The sequence below is a fragment of the Sminthopsis crassicaudata genome, chromosome 3, assembly GCF_048593235.1.
Source record: "Sminthopsis crassicaudata isolate SCR6 chromosome 3, ASM4859323v1, whole genome shotgun sequence".
NCBI lineage: Eukaryota > Metazoa > Chordata > Mammalia > Dasyuromorphia > Dasyuridae > Sminthopsis > Sminthopsis crassicaudata.
In genome coordinates, this window is record NC_133619.1 from 328,988,263 (window position 1) to 329,011,114 (window position 22,852).

Sequence of the window (22,852 nt, forward strand, 5' to 3'; positions counted from 1 at the left end):
TAATAATTATAATTAATTTTTATTTTTATCCTACTCCATATGTCTTAAAAGACCATGTTGACAGAATGATATTACTGACTAAAAAGTAAAAAATTCAGTAAATCATATGTTAGTTTATGTTGTTTGATAAACCTTAAATGTTAGTTGATTATTCACCATTATTCTATATCTTCTTTTTTGATGCAGGGTGCTTTGGTCAGTGCAAGTTCAGATGAAACACTTCATTTATGGAACCTTAGGCAAAAACGGCCAGCCATTCTACATTCTCTTAAATTTAACCGAGAACGGTAAGGATACATGAACAATTACAGATATTTCTTAGTCCATATCAGAAATTATTTAGAAACAAACTTCAGGCCAACCTTTTTGTAGGTCTTTGAAAAATGAAATATAGGTACTCTTCAGTGGTTCATATCTTAGTTCATCTATTTGCTATTCTGTGTAACTTTCTTGTCCATATCTTCCTGAAAGTCCATCACAAGGTGCATGATTTGGTTCATTTGAATCTTCAGACTCTTATTCTTGTCACTACTTCAAATATTAATCCCATTAATTGGAATTCCCTTAGTGGAAAGAGCTATTTATGAGCTGGGAGTACTGGAATGCTTTATGTGACTCTTTATAAAAAGATTATCTTAGTATTGATCCAAATTATTTATAACCAAAACTATTAGTTGAATTCAGTTTTTTGGCATGTGCCCTGAAATCTACAATAATATTGACATTTTTACCTAACTTTAACCTATGTTAAATGTTACCAAAGTGGTGAGAAGATGGACATTAAGAAATGATTTCCACCTAAACTAGTTAGTAATTGTTATTGTTATATAGTAATTGTTATAGTAATTGTTATCAGTGCAATAGGACTTTCAATTAAAATTCAACATTAAAGAATATCTGAGATTACTACTCTGTAAAATGACATCTAAATAAGTAGTAAAGGTAAAACTCGAATTCAGGTCTCTTGAGTCTTATTCTACAGTTCTTTCTATGATTCTGTATTACCATTTGGTAGAAATCATCCCTTTTTTAGCCTCTTATGAGTATGGAAATCATCTGGGAAATGGAGTTTTATGGTGCACTAGAAAAAGTTCTGGTCTTGATGTGAACAGAATTGGATTTGAGTTTTGGCTCCTTTTGATTGGCTGTGTAGCCTTGAGCAAATCAGTTACCTTATACAGTCCTCTTATTCCCAGTAAAGGTAATGTTATTATCTTGGTACTCTTTGCAAATTGTGAAAAGGCAACAATCTTTAAGTTAGAAAGTAACATAAATGTGAGTTATCATCATTAAAGTGATATATTTCATCTTAGGAAACATTTAGACAGTATCTCCAATTCTATTATATTTGTAAAGAGACAGACAACCTTCTTGTTATGGAATAGTTATTGTTGTTTTGTTGACCAGTTATGTCTGATCCTTGGTGACATCATTTGGAGTTTTCTTGGCAGCATATGAGAATGATTTTGCCATTTTCTTCTACAGCTCATTTTACAGATAAGGAAACTGAGGCAAACAGGGTTGACCAATTTTTCAAGGATCAAACTGGTAGTGTCTGAGACCAGATTTAAACTCAGGCCCTCCAGACTACAGAACTAGTGCTCTATCCAGAGTTACTTAGCTGTCCCAGTGATATAGTTAGGTGGATTTAAATCTAGTTAAATGATTGCATCCACAAAGTGGGAATTACTAGTTTTATATCCCAATGGAGAGAGAGAGACATTCAAAGAAGTGCCCCAGGGATTTGTGTTTGTCTTTTAAATCCCCTGAAATTTTAATTCTTTAGAATTAATGTTCCATGATTCAGATCTATAGCAACACTGAAAAATACTGACATTAAAAAGGTATGTTTTGTGTCTTATTCATTGAATGTGCTATATGGTTTCCAAATGTGGTATAATCCACTGTCTTTTTCCTATTAATATCTGTACCAAGCTCAATGTCCTCTGCAAAAACAAAAAAACCAAAACAACAAATTATATGTGTGCACGTGTATGTATCTATTATCTATTTATGTACTGTTTAATGTACTACTCATCCTACGGTGTATCAAATCAGGAAAATTGTCTTCTATAGATTCTTAGGCCAGTCTCTTTTGAGTATCTCATGCAATTAGTACTAGTCATCCAAAAGCAGGAGCATCTCTAGGACTTCACTATCTCTAGAGATTCTCTTTGCTGTTTGGATTCTGTACAAGACATCTTTTATGAGTGTATAGAATATCTATGGCTAGCTTGTTTGTTTTATTGCTTAGGCTTTTGTTGATCATTATAGAATTGTTGAAAAAATATCTCTAATTGCTTCTAGCAAAGAATGTTACATGATCTTAACATATACAAGGAGATGCCATTTTAAGGCTTGTCTTAAGGCTATAATTATCTCTGCAGAGTGAAATCCTCAAAATAAATTAAATATACAGTAAATGCAATGGATATAATCTTATGTTCTTTCTGGATTTCAATCAGTTCTGTACCTATGGAGATGTAACCTACTGTAGAAAACCATTCACAAAAGCCTACTTGTTTCCTTCTCATACTTTCATCAAATTTACCCTAGATACACATGTATCCTATACCTTATACCCTAGATACCCATGATATCCTAGATACATATTTTATAAAGATTATATATATATATATATATATATATATATATAATGTTTTTCAATTACTCTTTAACACCTATTTTCCTCTATCTAAGCTGATGTGCTTATTATATTGGTTTATATAGTATTGTACTTTTTTCCTATTTGAAATCCTTTCTCCTCTCTTCTCTTCAAATTATATTAATCTTTTAAAACTATAATCAAATACCACATTTTTCTGAATCTTCTCCAACTCCTTTTCCCCATGTTCATTTTCTTTTACTGTGAACTTATGTAAACTAGTAGAATTCTTGTAGTTTTTACCACATAGTTTAGGAAAATAATTTTAACCTTTTTTTATGTCATGGACTCTTTTGGCAGAAATGATAAAGTCAAGATATCCTTCATAGAAGAATGTTTATAAATTCATAAAAGAAAATGCATACAATTACAAAAGAAACCATATTATGAATATATATATATATATATATATATATATACACATAGTTATCAAAATATCTGGGGGAGAAAACAAGTGAATAATCCCCAAGTTAAGACTCCCTGTTTTGGAAATTATTATTACATTGCATTTTTCTCTTTTTGTTGTTAATTCTCTTTCCTAAACTAGCTGATAAATTCTACAAGGGAAAGGATTGTGTTATATTTCTTTTGTGAGTCTCCTTTCCAACCCAACAAAATGCTTTTATTCTTGGTGTACAGGCTGTGCTCAACAGAAATTTTATTCATTACCATAATTCCATGGGGGAAGAATTTTGGTTATTTTATATTTTTTCAGTATGTATTTCAGATTTTTGTTTCCTTTTGTTTTCCCATTTCTGTTATGCATGAAATTATTGCAATGTTGCTAATATACTGGGGTTCTCTATTTTGCTATAATGCTTGCAAACAAAAAGCAACCCTCCATTTCTCTCCACACAATGTCCCATATCCAAATGGGATGTGGAAAATGTAATTTCCAAAAACTCTGTGATCAAATATTGAGAGTTAGACTATGAATCAGAAAGTTTTAATTTCATCCAACTCTACCCTAATTTACTGTGTGGCCATGGACATGTTTATGCCTGAAGTTCTTCATCTGCATAATGACTATAATAATCCTCTTTCCTATTCACTTCACAATATGAGAAGTAATGAGATGTTCAGCCCAATTCTTAAAATCACAGAGAGATGCCCCCTGTGAATTGATATGAGGATAGAGCATTCATCTCCTTCCCTGCAGAATTATTAGGGAAAGAATTCTCTGCCTTTTCCTAGGTTGGAGAACATGTTATAGTGTCCTGTGGAGCTGAAGGGAGAAAATTGGGATGATTATGTGCAAAATGCCTTCGATTCCTTTGGGGAAAGGTGCTGTATAAATCTGAATGATTTTATTTTTAGAACTACAGTGAATATGGTCTTTATTCATTTATAATGATAGTAATACTCTTATGGGTCTAATATTTTGCAATGATCTGCTTATTAGGATTAAAAACTGGTGATGTAGCTCATACCTCAAAATTTTACCAAACAGAAGATTATTTAATCCTAAAGTTGGAAATAATTTTAGAAATGTTCTAGTCCATTTTCCCATTGAATTAGGAATGTTCCTTATCCTTCTTACTATTCTTGACAAGCCTTCAAGTCTCTGTTTGACCATTTGTTGTGATGAAAAGTTCATAAATTCACAAACTCAGACAATTTTGTCTTTGAAAATGTAGTACTGCTGGAAACCATTTGCTCATATTACCCAGAAATTTATTTCTCTATATTTATTACAGTACTTCCCTTTGGAAATCCATTCTACAATCTCTTGTCCACTTGCTTTCCCTTCAGATAATTCACAACAATAATTATATACTGGGACATCTAGATAGCACAGGAGATAAAGCAATGACCACCAAGTTAGGATGAACCTGGATTCAAATTCAATCTTAAAAACTTAACAAAAACAAAACAAAACAAAACAAAAACAAAACCTTTGAAGGAAGTTTTTGAACTCTGCCTAACATATGCTTGTGGTACTGCATAGTGAGGTTGGTATCTGAATACACAGAGTGTATATATGTTAAGTTCTAAACTTTTTCAAGAAGAGATGTCTCCAATTTGTTCAGAGATTGGTATACTATAGATAATAGTGATCAAAGGATCATTACCTGTAGAGCATATCATGAACCATACTTCAGGTGACTCAAATAATCAAAAGGAAGCTACATGCCAAACTACTGTTTATTGCAACTAAGTCTACCTGAGCGACAGAAACAAGGGAGATTTCTTGTTCTAAATTTGGTTATCATCCTTAATTCATTTCCCAAGGCTTTAACTTTATTTCATGATCAAAAAAAAGATCTTCTCCTACAAGAAAAGGGTTATATCTGAGAGAAAATGGGAATAGTCTAAACAGGACTTTAAAGTGTATAAATATTTATTTCCTAATATTTTCAGCTGGACTAAAAAGTGTTTCTTACATGCTTTCCACAGTAACTGTATGAAGTAAAAAAAAAAAAGTTATGTCATTTTAAAAATAGAATGGGAGCCATAGTTTTAAAGCATAGCCATCAGGAGAAACTTTTGAATGGGAAAAATATGTGCTTCAAATGTCTCATATAAACATCCAAGATTTATAAGGAATTAATAGATAAGTGGTCAAAGTACACTGAGTGTTCAAAAGAAGAATTATAAACAACCATATGAAAAAAATGCTTCAAATTACTAATATTAAAATGAATGTAAAGTAAGTTTGCTTAAAGGTTTCACTATATGCCTAGCAAATTGGCACTAGGCAGAGATGATTTAAAAAATTAGTATTGGCAGGACTATATGTAGAAAGACATAATATGGTCTTGCCAGTGGAGCTGTGAACTGGTGCAGCTGTTCTTGAGAACAATTTGTAATTATTAGAGGAAAATCACTAAACTATTCATACTTTTCAAACCAGCAAATACAGTATTAGGTAGGTACCTGAAGGAGATAACCAACACCAAGAAAAACCTCTTTTTTACCAAAATATTTATAAGTAGCATCCACAAACCAGGCAAGTCAACTTTGCTGAAGCAACGAGGTAATGAGAGAGAGAGAGAGAGAGAGAGAGAGAGAGAGAGAGAGAGAGAGCAAGCAGCATGTGCCAGCTGTCACTTCTGCCACTTTAACCCCTGCTTCTTTCAGACTCCCTTGGAGACCATGCAGAACACTGAACTCAAAATCCCTGATAAGAACAGGATCCTGAGAGTACTGAATTTTCTTTCAGCCTGCCTCTGTAGCTATTCCTTAGAAGAGAACATCTCTTGAGGGACTGAAACTTGACAGCTGCCTCTGCTGGTAGCCTGTGCTGCTGCTTCATTAGTCATAGCTACTAAAAAACCAGAAAACAAAGTTCTCACTTTCAAAGTCTTTGGCCATTGAATGTGATTTTAATAAAGATAAATAATATTTTAAAAGATGCCTTATCATCTGCTTTTTTATTGCACTCAAGGACCAATGGACTGCTTGTATTTGAATTTTACAGGAAATCTTCTATATGTATCATCTCCCTCATCAGACTGGGGCATTCTTGCATCCTTGAGAGCAAAAATTGTTAGACTTTTTTCTTTTTATCCTTGGCATTCAGTACTTAATGCTTTGCACATTGTAAATACTTAATATATTTTTTTTCATTCCTTCATTTGTAACAACAAACAATTAAAAGAAAAGTGATTATTCACGGAATGGACAGTGACTGAACAAATTATAATATATGAATCTAATGTAATATGATTGTGTCACCAGAAATAATAGATATGTCAATCTAGAGAAAATTGGGAATATCTGTATGACTTGATATAGAACAAAGAAAGCAGAACCAGAAAGATACTATACACAATTACAGTGATAATATAAATGAAAATAATTTTTAAAATGCAATTGAACTCATGAAAATGCAGTCTTCAATATCTCTTATCAGAGATGTGGGAAAAAATAGCTGTCAAATGTTGTATATCAGGTATGGTAGCTAGGTGGCACAGTGAATAGAGTTCTGAAGTCAGAAAGCTTTATGGGGCTACATCTTCTTATGTTAAGGTGGTATTAGAGAATTTGTCTTATGAAATTTTAACCCCTAGTGATCGAAAATCTATAGCAAGGACATGTTTAGAACCTGGACAAAACATGTTGTAGCTTTTGAAATATAGTGAAATATGTAAAATACAAACCCAACGAAATAGGCAAATTGGAATTAATATACAAATCACTTTTGAGTAACTAGCAGGTAAAGATCAGTATGCAAACGTTTTAGTACAGATTAATTATCTTTTGATAGCATTTTAGCAAATTGCTGCTACTGCTGCTGCTGCTTCGATCAAACCATGGGGCTCCCTCCCAGGAAAAGATGGAGGGGAAGCCTTCACAAAAATAGAGCAAGGTCCAAATGAACCCTTTGCTGATTTTGTGGGATATCTGCAGACAGTTGTCATATGAATAATTGGAGAAAATGTAGGAGGACAGGCCAGCCACCACAAGGCTGATGAAGATGGAAATGAATCTCTCTCTCCAAACCTTTCTGAGTCTGTCTCTGGCTCTGACAGGCCTTGGTCTCATTGGAGAAATGAAGGAGGAGAGTCTACTATCAGGAGCCTGACCAAAGATGGAATGAATCTTTCTCCTTGGCTTCAAGAGCATGAGCTCCTGCTTTCAATCCGTTTGTTTTCTCTGGCTCTGACTCTGGCTGAGGCTCCCAGTTTATATGCTCTCTTATAATTATATTATCATAGGTGTGAATCTTGAAGAACTATATTAAGTATTAAATACATGTACTGAACTAGAGAACTATTAAGCATCATGCTAAACTAGATAACCATTGTATTTATCAATTCCACTGAGTTAGCACTTTGTAAGAATCCTTGTTCCAAGTTCAGAGTTCTGGCACATAACATCTCCCACTTTCTTTTGTTTTAGAACATAGGTAGTAATGTACTCCCTGGCTTCTTAGGGAGGTGAGAACCCCAAAAAGGAGATGATCACGCCTTCCCTGGCTTCTCAAAAAGTGGTGAAGATCACTTCATGTGTCAGAAAATCCAATAATTCCTGCAAGTTTTGAAGTCCTGTAATAATATCATCATGTGTCAGGAAAGTCAATGATTTCTGCTGATTTTGAAATTCTGCAACAGTCTTATCAACACTTTTTTATCTCAGGGAATCCAATGATTCCTGTATGTTTAGAAGTTCTGTAACAGTCTCATCAGCCATGCACTTTCAGTGTCAGATGTTTCTTAGGTCTCCTTTATTTCAAGTTTTTTTTTTCTCTTTTTCTGTCTCTCTCAAGGAGCTCATTGGCACCCATCTGATTCCTTCTCCATCTGTAGAAATATAAGCAAACCCTTTCTCCCAAGTAATTAACCCATCTAGTCCCTTCCATTCACCACTTTCTGGATTTTCCCTCATCACCTGGCAATTACATTGGAGCTGCTTGCACTGAACATGTTGGGTTAAAATGCCTATATTCTCCCCAAGTATAATCCCTTTCTCCCATCTGATTACTTTTTGGCTGATTGATCATGTCTTAATATTGAATTTTTAAAGACTCTCTGGGTATAACCTCAGCTGCCATCATCCCCACCTGGGGCCCTGGAGCTGGACCCCACCTCTCATTTCCCTGACTCAATCTGCATTTTGAGGCCCAGTGGAAGCCCTTGTTGAATTTTGTACATGGGATTTTGGGTCTTGTTCTCTAACCTTGTCTTCTCAGTCTATCTCTTTGCCTACATTGAGCTTTCAGATGCCCTACTTTACCACATTGAAAGCATTGACAACTCCCTCTGGAAGTCCCTTACCAAGAGGGACCCTTTCTTCCCATGTTCTGCATCATAGCCTGGGTATAAAAGGCATTTGTGCCCACTGTGGCACAGCATCTTATGATTTCCTCTAAAGGAGCATCCTTGTGTAGTCCCAGTATAATTCTTCTGCAAACCTCATTAGAATTTTCTTTAGCAAGTTGTCTTATCATAATTCCTATTGCTGCATTTTCTCCAATGGTTCTTGTCCTATTGCTGCATTTTCTCCAATGGTTCTTGTTTGGTTTTCTTTAAGTCTTAGGGCAGCCTCCATTTCAGCTCAGTAATTATCACCAGAATAGACAGGTGTTAAAGTCTAAATCCTTTATTTTCTCCTTCACAATCTATTTTCTTTGCCTGGGGGGCTGAGCTACCTGAGCTAGCTTTCTTAGAAGCTTTCCAGAGTCTTGGTTTCAGTGGAGAAGCTAAGTAGGAGAGGCCTACCACCATGGTGCTGACCAAAGATGGAATGAATCTCTCCTTGGCTGTGACTAATCTGAATACCTAGGTATTTCTCACCTATATAAAGTGCAGGAAATTTAAAAATTTCTTACATTATAATAAATTGAATTTATACTATCAAATGGTAAAAACATAATAATTATTTGAATAAATAAGCATGGAGAAAGGATTACACAAAAGTGTGGTCAAGGTTATTTTTCCAAATGTACAATTTAAAAAGAAAAAAAAAAAAACACCTTAATTATTAAGGTTGTAGGAACACTAATTGGCCACCATGTGAAGTTATCTATTTTGAAATGTTTTAACCAAGGTAATAAGACCTTGAAACATAAAAGATACTTTTATTTTGGTCATAAATGATTAGGCTGCAAACACTTATCAATTAAGCAGTGCTCTAAATCTCATGGATGTTGGAACCAGAATAGTTATATGATAACTTGATAACTCAGCTTAGAAAAATGGGACTAACTAGTGAATCAACCAGAATGTATTTGCAGTCAAGGCCAATGATGCAACCATTCATTGCTTCAGCTCATTTGGATATTGACAATCATATAATGGGGTACAAAGAATTTAATTCTGGATAAATTTTGTATTCAGTTGTAATAAGGGTCATGATGTCATTTTGTATCAATACTTTCAGATTTTCTGATAATTCAGTTTTAGGTATACCATAGTGAGTAATGGTTTCAGAAACTAGTTCAAGAAAATGCTCATGATCAGAAGAATAAAAATAGCTTGCATTTACTTGATGTTTTAAGGTTTAAAGAACATTTTGCATACATTATTTCATTTAATCCTTACAACTCTATGAGGTTACCCATTTTACAGATGAAGAAACTGAGACTTCAGTCATGATTTACCCATGGTTATACAGCAAAAAAGATTCTACCCATAACCAACAAAGTACATCATTAAAATCTATAAAGTACTAACTAACATAAGCAAAAATCATTCTATCACAGGACTTGACTGACATCTCCAAGACTAGCTTTCGGGTCCTTTGGAGATAGTCATTTCATCCATCACCAGGGTTCTATTCTCATGATTCACTTTTCCCTTGAAGGTAAGGGCCAAGACTCTGGAGTTGACTTACCCTAATTTGATTGAATCTGAGAATGACACTATTATTTGGGCTACCCTCTTCCTTCCTATTGTATATGTGGTTAGACTGTGTTCTGTAGCAACATTTCCTTCCCTATTATATCCATTATTCTGATGATCTTCTGGGCCATATCCCCCACTATCCCTCATGACCTCTTGTAACCTCTTCTCAATTTCAATGGAATTCAGCATAGGTTTTAACTAGTTATAGTTATTTGTTGCTTGTTATAAGTTTAAATGCAAGTGTCAGACATCATTCATTAATTCCATAAATATTTCATCCATTAAATGACATAGTAAGAGAGTTAGTTCTACATATCTGGAAATTTGGTATAATTAAGGCATGGTGATAACCTCTTTGTGAATTCTGAAATTTAAATATTTTAAGTGGACTTAATTTTGACTTGAAGTTAATGCTACAAAAATCAAAACATTTCAGTAATATTGTTGTAACATTGCTCTTATGTCGATATTCTCTAGTGATTTAATGTTACTATAGTAATAGTAAATGTCATTTTTGAGATAGATACTTTTAAATTTCTGTTATACAAAGTATTAAACATTTTATATTCGATTCTAATGTACTGAAATTAAATAATATATTTATCCAAGGAATAAGGGATGCTAACATATTTTGATTTTAAAAATTAAAGAATAGTTACCTATAATTTTATAAAACTGTGATATCAAAAAAAATTAGAATTCAGATATTTCAATTGAAGTTTTCTTTCTTTCAGAATTACTTACTGTCATCTACCTTTCCAGAGTAAATGGCTCTATGTTGGAACAGAAAGAGGAAATACACACATTGTAAATATTGAATCTTTCATTCTTTCTGGATATGTTATCATGTGGAACAAAGCAATTGAACTGTAAGTTGAATTTTAATATCGTTTTATCAATTTGGGCATTTATTTCTGTGCTTATAGATTTACTTACATAACATTGCATGTACCTTTTGGTGTAATCAAAGTAATGCAAGAAGTCCTTGAGTAAAGTTAAACTCTGATGTCTTATTTTGGTATTGAAAAGATACTGGATTCTCAAAGGTCATTCAAGTAGATACAAACACTCTTGAAGGTCTCACCAAGTTGGAAAAACTTTGAGGGTGAGCCTTATGATGGACTTTTATATTTGATATCCAAGGACCAACTTCACTACATTCAAAGAAGTTCATTAACAATTCCTTTATTCATTACCTCATTCAATTTTTTTTTTCAATTCCTTTACTCATTACCAATTCAATTACTCATTCCCACTAATTCAGGTTTTGGGTTTTTTTGTTTGTTTGTTTGTTTGTTTGTTTGTTTTTTTTAGCCATTTGCAACTATTAAAGAACGACATACTAAAAGAGAGCTTATACTCTCTGTGGTGAATGATGAAATAATGAAATTGCAGATTTTTAATTAAAAATGAGTAAACAGGTTCAGGAAAAAATCTAAAATGAATTATTAAAGTAATGTAGATAACATTTAGAAAGAGACTCTTTATCAAATAATCTGTCATTTTTTCCTATGGTTACTGATTTTTTTAAAGCTCATGTTTTCACATCCCTAATCACTATTCATTCTTCCCCTTCTCCTTATTTCTTTAGTTCTGTTGAATGAGTCACTATATTCCAGGTCACCCAGAACTGTTACTCAGTCATCGTTTCCTCTATGACTACCACTATTGTGTGAAACCTCAGAGCTTCTTGCCTCCAAGATTGTTATAACCTTCTCATTTCCAGTTTCCCTCTTATACACAGGTGTTCTAATGATGCCATTTGTCTTTTCAAAGACCTTCAGTGGTCCCCTGTCATTTATAGAAAAATAATACCAAATCCTCAGTCTGTCTTTTAGGGATCTCTATAATTGGGGTCATTTATCTCTCCAACCCTTCTTCATCACACACTCTGATTCCCAGAATGATTCTGTTTATTGACAGTGGTTGTTTCCTGTGCTTCAGATGTTCTTGCCCCTGCCTTTCAAATCATTCTCTTCCTCAAGTTCTTATGCCACCTCCTCTGTGAAGCTTTCTACAATTTTTGTTAGTGACTTCTCCTTCTTAAAATTATTTTATATTTGACACATCTCCTGTAGGCTCATTTGATGGACATAGACCACAAGAAATTTGGAATAAGAAAAATAAAAGAGCCAAAATGTCTATTCCCTTTGACCCCAGTGATTCCACTGGGGTCAAAGGGAATAGACATTTTGGCTCTTTTATTTTATTGCACTGTTATGCAGGTATACCAAAGATTTTATTGACAAAATGCACAGAAATAAAGCCAGGAAAATAATGTATATAGGGACTATTACAATAACAGCAAAAATGGAAAGAATAGTAACCATGGGCAAAAAAAAAAAAAAAAAATCCAAGGTGAGTGTTGTAAAGTTAGAATAAGGTTGATCCCAAAAGAGATATATATAAGAAGAGACTGTCCCCCTTTCTTTTGTTTACATGAGTGTAGAACTTTTAATATAATGCCACCCCCCCATATACTAGTCAATTTTGTTGATTTGTTTTTCTTTCTCTTTTTAAAAAAAATCTTTATAGTAACAGCTGTCTAGGAGTTGAGAAAGAGATATAGAAAGAAATCTAGGCAAAGGAAAAGTATGTGTGTGTATGTGTGTGTGTGTGTGTGTGTGTGTGTGTGTATATATACATATATATATATATAATTTTTTAAATCTATATATATATATAATTTTTAAAAATCTATCTATATATATAATTTTTTTAAAAATCTATCTATCTATATGTGTATATATATATATGTATATATATATAATTTTTTAAAAATCTATCTAAAAATAATTCCTTAAAGGCAGGTATTGTCTCAATTGTGTCTAATGTCTCAAACATCTAATATTGTACCTTGTACATAATAAACACTTAATAAATGTTTGTTAACTCTAATTGAATTACATTATTAGACCTTCATTTCAGAAAAATACTATAGACCTAGTTTACCTGGATTTTAGCAGAGTACATTGACAGTCTCTTGTGATGGATAAGATATAGATTTGTAGTAAAATTGGTGGATTTGGGATTTGTTCATTGGTCATACCACCAAAAAAGCATTGATTAATGGATCAGTGTCCACCTAGAAGAATATTTTTCCTGAAGTTCTTTAAGATCCAATAATTGGCCTTGTTCTATTTACTGTTTTTAACATTGGATAAAGATATGATTGGAATGCTTGTCACATTTGGGGAGATCACAAAGTTTACTTTCATATTTATATTTAATCTTTATATTTCTCCAGTTGCATGTAAAAGAATTTTTATAATTTGTTTTTAAAACTTTTTAAAAAACAGATTCTCTCCCTTCCTTCCTACCTCCAATCCTCTTTAAGAAGTCACATGAAGTGATGCAAAACATTTCTATAAAAGTCATGTTGTGAAAGAAAACTCCCCCTCAAAAAATCCACAATTAAAATAAAGTTTAAAAAGAATGTGTTTTGATCTGTATTCAGACAAAATCAGTTTTTTTCCTCTGGGTATGGATAACATTTTTTATCATAAGTTCTGCAGAGTAGTCGTGGATTATTGTATTACTGAGAATAGCAAAGTCATTCATAGCTGATTGTCCCACAAAATTGATATTACTTTGTACATAATACATTTCACTTCACTTGAGTTCTTGGAGAACTTTCCAGGTTTTTTTGAGAGCATCCTGCTTATCATTTCCCACTGAACAATAACATTCTATCATAATCACATACTGCTACTTCCCAATTGCTGGACATTCCCTCAGTTTCCAATTCTTTGCCTTGAGAAGAAAGAAGCAAAAAATATTTTTGTGTATAAAGATCCTTTTCCTTTTGTTTTTTAATCTTTTTTGAGATTCATGCCTAGTAATATTATTGTTGAGTCAAAGGATATGAATGATTTTATAGCTCTTTGAGCATAGTTCATATCTTTTAATCACATATCAATTGGAGAATAGCTCTTATTTTTAAAAATAAATTTGTCTCAGTTTTCTGATACATTTGAGAAATGAAGCCTTCATTATAGGCCTTTGGAGTCATTCTCAACTCTTCCCTTTTGTCCATCATGCTAATCATGTAATAGTTTCCTAATTAGACTGCTGGCTTCTAGGCTCTTACCTCTTCAAACCATTCTCCAAATAGATACCTGAGTAATACTCCTTACAATACATGTTTGCTTATTTTCCTGCCTTTTTGTGACTAAAGTTGAGCTTTGCTTCTGTGGTTTAGAGAGCACTGTCCCATGTTTCTTGCACTAGGAGCCAGGAGATCTGGTGACTGGCTTTCTGCACTGAGGACTCCTGGGTTAGCAATGGCTTACCTCCTGCATTGGGATTGTCCAGCCTAATTGTTCCTGCTGTTCTGGGGTTTCCAGGGCTAGCAGATTGCCAGCTGCACTGGGGCCGAAAGTCTCATAGCTGGCCTGCTGTGCCACTGGCCTGCTAAGCTAAGACCATGGGCATGAGCTGCTGATTTATGCTATAGCTAAGAACCTCCTGCTGGCTTTCCCAGACACTGCCTGTGCTGGGTTGTATTCCTCTTTTAACCAAGTGAGACAGACCTCTGAAGTCTTTCAAAGTTATCTTGGGCTGGGAAATTCTTTTATTTTGATTTTTTTGCGGGTTCTGCCATTTCAGAATTCATTTCAAGATTTGGCTTAATGTTATTTTAAGGGAAACTAGGAAAAGCTCAGGCAACTTTCTGGTTTTTTTTCTGCCATTTTGACTTTGCTTCCTCTACATGTTTGACCAAGAAACTGCCCAGTCAAGAACTTTCAGTGGCTTCTCTTATGTTTAGGATAAAAATCTAAATTGGATCATTTAATATTCTTCATAATCTGGCTCCAGCTCCCCTTTCTAAGCTAACTTCATATTACTTCCTCTTTAAGCACTTTTAACCAAATTGACTGACTTGTTGATCCCCAGCCTTAGAATTCCATTTCCTTCTGCTGTGCCTGTGTATTCTCCCCTCCCCCCACTCATGTCACATCCTTCAACAAGCCTTTCCTCTCTTACTGCCTTAGTACTTAGGGTTTTTTCCTTCCTCAGATTATTGGATATATACTTATATACTTGTGTTTTATATATATGCTTATATATTTTATATATACTGTTGACTGTGTTCATATGTTGTATCTGCCGGGATTGTTTATTTCTTTAGGGCAGGGTCTGTTTTCTTTTTGTTTTTGACTACCTAGCACCCGACTCAGTGCCTTGTGAGTATCTAATAAATGATTATTGAATTGGATTTTCAGCTGTAATAAGACTTGGAATAGACTTTGAGCACCTAGGGATTCTTCTGTAGCAGGAAAGCAAGGGAATAAGGCTTTTATGGAAGTTTCTCTAGTTATAATAAAAATTAATGTTTTATTATATGCCATTGCTGTAAAGTAATAGGAATAGTTACACAATTCACACTTGAAAACTAATCTAATTGCTTCATGTTACATTTAGTATAGCTACTTTCAATGTGAGTAGGGAGTAAACTATGATGTGAACCCACCTGTAGATTTATAAAGTAATCGAAAACACATAAGTCATTAGCTCCTAATTGCCCCAATTATACTAGATTTGGAAAAGAGGTTACCATCAATATTTTCACTCCTACTAGTGATAAGAAGTCTTTGCCCTACTACTTAAATGTGAACATATAAAAATCCTAAGATGTGAGTTTCTTTAAAAAAAGAAATCTAAGGCCACATGTTTTTGAAAATATCCTGATGAATCTTCAAATCAGGAAAATGTCCTCTGAATTTGAATTGAATTTTTATAATAAATGTATTTGTAATGGCTACAATATTTTTGTTAATTCCATGAGATGAATATCAAGGCCAATAATATAACTTTAGGGTAAATTTCTTCTGAATAAATATTTGTTATTTGATTTTTCTATTATTGTAATGGTAAATTTGCATACTTTTTTTTAAAAAGTACCTGATTATTTAATATGTATGGGAATGCCTGCCATCTAGGGGAGGGGGTGGAGGGAAGGAGGGGAAAAATTCAGAACAGAAGGGAGTACAAGGGATAATGTTGTAAAAAATAAAAAATACCTATGCATATGTACTGTCAAAAAAAAAGTTATAATTATAAAATTAATTAAAAAAATAAACTTCAAAAAAAAGTATCTGATCTTACCGTGTAATATAGGTAAGATAATACATTTTATGTAGTAATCATTCTTATGGATCTTTGGACATGATATGAACCAAAATTAGGAAGTTATTTAGATAAGTGTGTCCCTCACTTCAATTCATTCCTTTTCTACTTCTTTATATATTATTCCTTTATTCTTTTAAGTTATTCTTATTATTCTTTCCTATCTTGGAATAATTAATTATGACTCTCATAGCTGTATCTTATATAATGAGTCCCACCAGGACTTTTTTTTTTCAAGTATGATGACAACAACTAGAGTTCATAGTTATTAAAGCTCTAGCGTTTGGCCTGCAAATGAAAGTGGGTAGAAAAATTTTCAGATCAAAGTACATCTCTGACATAAATGTAAGAATCAATCCTACTTGATGCAGTTTATTTATAATCTTTATTTTTAATGCTGTCTCCATCCATATAATTTAAGATGTACCAGAAGTATGCCACTTGTTCTTCTCTCTTTTAGCTGGAATGTTATGTCCTATTGATACGCATCAAAGTCTTTTCTAATTCATATGGCCAGAAAAAAATGTGGTTATCCTTCATGCTTAACCACTAATCAGGGGTCATTCTGGATTGGCATCCAAAAAGTATCCATAGATCTCCTTCTATTAATTTCAAATCTTCAACTATATCTCCATGAGATGATTGATTTCTCTTGTTGTTTACTAACTCACATTACATTCAGGTTCCCCTCTATACTGAAGCTCTATTTTACCGAATTATGAGTAGCAACAGGTTGTAAATACTGGGTAAGGACTAAAAGCTGGAAAAGCGAGGGCAAGACTTGTTGTATATAGTAGGTGTATAAAATCATAGTGAAGCTATGTTAAAAATAGGTAAAAGATGAAATAAAGGCATATTAAAAGAATCAGTATAGAATCAAGTCTAATTAATAGACAAGAACAGGATAAATACTGGAAGATAGAACAATAGAGAAGTTCTCAAATCTAGTAAGAATTTAAAAGGTATAAAAGTTAAAAGTAAAAGGCAAGTGATGATGTTGATAATGCTAATCATAGCATATATTTATAAAATGCTTTAAAATATGAAAAGTTCTTTTCATATATTATTTCATTTTGCCCTCACAAAAACCCAATATGGTTGGTTTTTTTGTTTGTTTTTTGTTTTGATTTATTTTGTTTTATAGATAAGGAGGCAGGCTTAGAGAGCTTCTGTTCCATGGTCACACACAGCTGGTGTCTGAAGCAGGATTTAAACTGAGTTTTTCCTAACTTCTATTCTAGCACTCTATTCACCATGTTATCTCACTGCCTGAAAAGCAAGCAGGAGAATAGATTCAAAGCAGCACTAATATAGAAGATCATTTCTTTACTTCAATCAGGCAGTATTCATGTTTTTGGGAGTATCCAAATCCAACTTTATTGAGGACTTGTAGATGGAGAGACCTGGTTGGGATCATTAGTGAAGGGATAACAAGAAAATCAGAGGACTCTGATAAGTATTCTCCTAATCTAGCAATTTGACATTCATGCCCGAGTTTTCAGTATAACATTTAAGTAACTTGGCGTTAGAATGCCTACCTTATTTGATCCACAGAGTAATTCTTCTGTGTAAATATCATAACATACACAAACATATGCATGTATATAATTTATACATAAACATATATTGTACATATGTGTATAGGTATATGTCAGCTGGTAAGACCCAACAAAATATAACTTATGAGCAATAAAAATCTTGAAGTTTTACTTTTAAGTGCCAACAACAAAATTTCTGAGGCTTTCTGGAAGTATCTGCAAAATTATTTAATTGAGATAGGATCACAAGCTTTCCTTCAATTCAAGTAATATTCTCCTGTTAAGCCTGACTTTTTGTTATGGTTAGTGTATATATCTGGTAAACTATGTCCTTATCCCTTCCAAAACGCTATCCAAATATTGTCTTCTTTATGAATCATGGCAACATCTCCTGATCTATCCACATATATGGTGAGTTTGAAAAATCTGTTACTAGTTATTTACTTATTCTTTTGGTTCTATTTTTTGTTCTTATGCTCTTTGTGTGTTCATAAATATCCACTTCTTTCACCAAAATCTAAGCATTCTCAAGGCACAAACTTGTCTTCCATTTCTTTTTAATCTTCTCACATTCTTTTCAATGTTCAGTATCCAGTGGGTACACAATAAATGTCATGTACTAACAAATTATTGATGAACCAATATTATAATTAGCCATTACACAATGAGCATATTTCTGAAATTATATGCAAACTGTCTGAGCAAGTTGGCAGAATTCCTTTCTATTTCCCAGCAATTGCTGTCCACTGGTTTGCTTTTAATTTTCATTTTCAGATATCATTTTCTTTTTAGAGACCTTATTTGTGCCAGTATTTTATATTTTCATTTTTAAAATGCTTTTTTCTGCCCATCAGACAATTATGTTTACCCAAACAAATTATTTAGTGTGGTGTATAAGAGGGTAGGACTTGGAATCAGCAAGACTTTGTTTCAGATACATATCTGACAGTGTGATCATGGATAAGTCATATAAAACCTCTGAACCTTTGTTTCCTTGATTTAAAATAGAGATAATTATATCCATAGTATATACCTCACAGAGTTTCTTTGAAAATTGAATTGAATCAGAAACCCTATGGGGTATTATGTGTTTACATGTTTACAAATAATTACAATTAAACATTTTGAAGGCATAATACATAATTTTAATCAGAAGTGATTGCCAAAATTATAAGATGGGAACACAGACATATTTATAAAGATCTTTTGCATATTTATTCATCTCTGAATTATTCTATTGCTTCACTTTTCAATCTTAAAAATCATCTTTGCTACTTTAATCTTCTTTTCTGCATGAAATCTGATTTTTCAAACTGATTGGCAAATTCTCTGATTAACATTTGTTTATCAGTTGCAGTAAGTGAATAGTAAGTCTTTTAAAGTGTATTTGCCATATTTCTTTAAGATTCCTTAAATATTTCCAGAATTCTTTCAGATGTTGCCATTCTGACACTTCATACGTGATATCATTTATAAAGAGAAAATTGCTCATTATTTTTCCTGGTATATGGATGATTGGCCATGACACTGGTTTCATTAATGCATGGTACTCATAAAATGAGTATTGCTAGTTTGATCATTGTAGACAATAAAGCTTTATTTTGTTTCATAATCACAGATTGCACCCCTAATTTTGACTTTAGTCTATTTCCTAAATGTCAATCACAGAATCTAAGAATTGGAAGGACCTAAAAGGTCACCAAATGCCAGCCATACTGATCAAGAATCCTCTGATTGACTGAAAAACCATTATCAGCCTCTACTTCAAGACCTTCAGTGAGTAAGAGAACACTACCTCTAAAGGAAACCACTCTAATGGCTAGTGAATTTTTCTTTACAATGAGTCTAAATCTGTGGCTCTTTTCAAAGGAGTTAGCAATGATCTTTTAATTGTCCAATCCAATGACTTTCCTCATTCCTCACCTTCTTTGTTCTTTCTGAAGTATTACTTAATTTTTATGTCTTCTTAACTTCCAAAAATGTTTTGACATTGATGAAAACATTTCTACTCCTGGAAAAATGATGAAAATGCATGGCTTATTGGATTACCCACTCCAGGTAGTCAGACAGCATAGTAGATAGACCTGGAATCAGGAAGATGAGTTCAGTTCCAATTTTAGATGCTTACTAAATATATGACCTGGGTGAGACAGCTAACATCTTTCAGCCTCACCTCTCTCACAATATTGTCATGAAGATAAAATAATATTTGTAATATTCTTAATATAGCATCTGACATATACAAGATACTTAATAGATGCTTAATTCTGTTGTTCCATTTCACCATCCCCCTTCTTCAAACCTATTCCCAAACTGCTGAAAAAAGCTGGAGGAAATTGAACAATGACTTTGAGTAGTTCTGCAACAAATTTGTTTATTTTGATTATATGGCACACCTTTTACTGTTCTATGAATGGTTCTTTATTGTCAAGATCAAAGTATCAGTTCCAAATCTTTGCTTTTCTCCCCAGGCTAATCCTAACAATTCCTCATTCCCACCTCCTTTTTTTTCCTCAGTCAAGAACATATCTTCAATTTTCTTGGTAAAGTATGGGGCAATGTGTTATGAACTCTTTTCTTAATTTTAAATCTCTGTACAATCTCTTATCTCTTCGTTTGCTCTCCTTACCTTGGAAGACATGACCCTTCTCAACACTTTCACTTGTGTGCTTGATTACATCTCCTCCTCTTTCTTCCAGGAATGTGTCCCTTCTATTGTTGCCCCCTCCCCCATCTCTTCCCCCCCCCCCCCCCCCCCCCGCTACTTTTCAATATTTTATCATACATTTGTTATCCAGCTCCTTCTATGCTGTAGACAAACATGGCTAGGTATTCCTCAAAGTCAAAACAACAAAAACAACATCAAAACATCTTTAATTTGATCCTCACCTCCCTTCAAGCAGTGATCTTCTATCTTTCTTTCTTTTTATAGCCAAATTCCTAGAAGAGGCTATCTATACTCATCCTTCCTATTTCTCATTCTATTACATTCAGCAAAAGTGACTGAAAAGGAACAATTAAACGGCAAAGTCAAAACCAGAAGAAATGAGTGTCAGAAAAGTTGAAGGAGAAGAGAATCCAAGAGAGTATAGTCATCAGTATCAAATGCTACAGATCAGTTAAGAAGGATAGGGACTGAGAAAAGGTCATTGGGTTTTGCTATTTATGATTCTACAGTACATTTATTTCTTTACTACTTTCAGTCTGACTTCTGATTTCATTTTTCAACCAAAACTACTCTCTTCAAAGAAGTTAGCAATGGTCTCTTAATTGTTCAATCCTCACTCTCCTTGTCCTTTCTTCAGTATTAGACACTGATGATTATTACCTCCTCCTTCTGGATTTTCTCCTCCCTTAGCTTTTCTGACATTTTTCTTTCCTAATTCTTCTATCCAATCTTTTTTCTACCTTTTCAGTTTTATAATTTTAACTTTTTAATTTTTTTTTGTTAATTCATCATTTACATTCCAATTATATGCTATAAGTATTATATTCATATACTTGGTCTCTGTCCTAGGCTTTATTTTCTTTTTTATTTCTTCATTCTTTTAGTAATCTTACCAGCTTCATGGCTTTGATCATAATTTTTATACAAATATCATGCAAATCTATATATCCATTTCTCATTTTCTCTCATTTTCCAGCATGACCCCTGTGTACCACCATCATGATTTATTCTGTGTTCACCATCACTTATTCCTTCTTATAATATCTCCTGTCTTCTCTTTTTAAAAAAAAGTAATGAAGAAAACAAAACTCATGACAGTGTAATTACACTAACTTAGAACCCAGGAAACCTGGATTCTAATCCTATCCTGGTCTGTAAAGAGCTGTGGAACCTTGAATGTCATCTTATATTTTCTTCTGCTTCTCTCTGTCTCTGTCTCTCTCTCTGTCTCTCACACACACACACACACACACACACACACATTTTCCTTGTCATAAATTAAGAGAATGCAATAGGCTACACCTCAATGGTGCATTCAGCTCCTGAGGTACTTCAATCCTATAGCCTCTCATGCAGTTGTCATTCTCCTTAATTCTCTAGTTTAAAAAAAAATAAAATGAACCATCCCTCTCATCTGTGAGTATTTTTTAGAATATTAAAAACTGAGAGAGTGGGGCATAATAGAATTCCAAGCACAATGGGCATCAGGAAGATATGGTTTCAAAACTTGACTGCAATATATCTATCAATAACAAGTTATTTAACTCTCTCTTTGTCCTAGAAAACTTCTTAGGAATTGAATTAATTAATTAAGAATTAATTAATTAAGAGATGAGTTAGGAGGCCAAGGTATATAATGAAAGGGGGAGATTAGGAATGATAGACCAAACTATTCATTTTATTATTGCTCCCAGGATTTGGATATGGTCATATGTTTAGATGTGATGAATCTCAGAGAAGGAGAAGCTGAGTAATAGTGATGATAAAAGGAACTGGAAATAGCAGAAAAGAGCAAAGAATATGCCTTCTCTTTCTCCATACCTAGTATTTTAGGATAGATGGAAAATGAGAGAAAGTGTACCCAGTACTACACAAAGAAGCAAGAGTCTTTGGGGAGTGAGTTTTTTGTGCCTGCAAGAAAATGAAAGGATTATGAGAGGAAAAGGCCCATTAGCAAAAGCAATTTTTGATAATAGAATAGTGGATGTAGGGAATAGAATGGAAAGAGGCAGAAAAATTGAATTGTGTCTTGGGAAGAGTAAGGATGAAATGGTAGAGATGTGGGAGTGGGGAGTTGTATCAGTTGCTTAGGCAGCCTTGGACTCTGAATCACAGGAATATGAATAAATAAGTAAGTAAGAGAAAGAGTCTGCTAATTACTGGACAATATATTGACAAAACTTTACCTGTAACAAGGGGAGCTTTGCTTTAGACTGTAGTTAGGATATTTAATTTCTTCTCTGAGCAGAGGAGGGAGGAGGCATATTCTCTGGGTCTCTGGCCCTAGGTTCATCAGGAGGCCAGGTGGCTTGATAATCAATTCATCCAGGAGACTAGATAGCCATAGGCTTTGTGGCTGGACTCTTTCTGGTTATGACAACTAATTTCCATTTATGACATTGCTAATAGAAGAGCTTGGTTGATATGTCAGGTCATATATATAGGAGACCAAGGAACTAGGCAGACCTACCAGAGTAGGAAGGAGAAAGAGCATGGTTGTGGACCATTAAAGTATGGTAACAGACAATAGAGAAAGATACAGACAAGTAGTTGGTTGTAATGA

The 22,852-nt window shown here is 33.5% G+C and overlaps 1 protein-coding gene across 1 annotated transcript in view; it reads left to right on the forward strand.

The window, feature by feature from the left end:
- Positions 1–22,852, forward strand: part of STXBP5L (syntaxin binding protein 5L) — a 420,610-nt gene that overhangs the window by 158,796 nt on the left and 238,962 nt on the right. Inside the window, 2 exon segments of the mRNA XM_074301345.1 lie at positions 187–287; positions 10,689–10,823. Coding sequence (XP_074157446.1) covers positions 187–287; positions 10,689–10,823 — 236 coding nt within the window.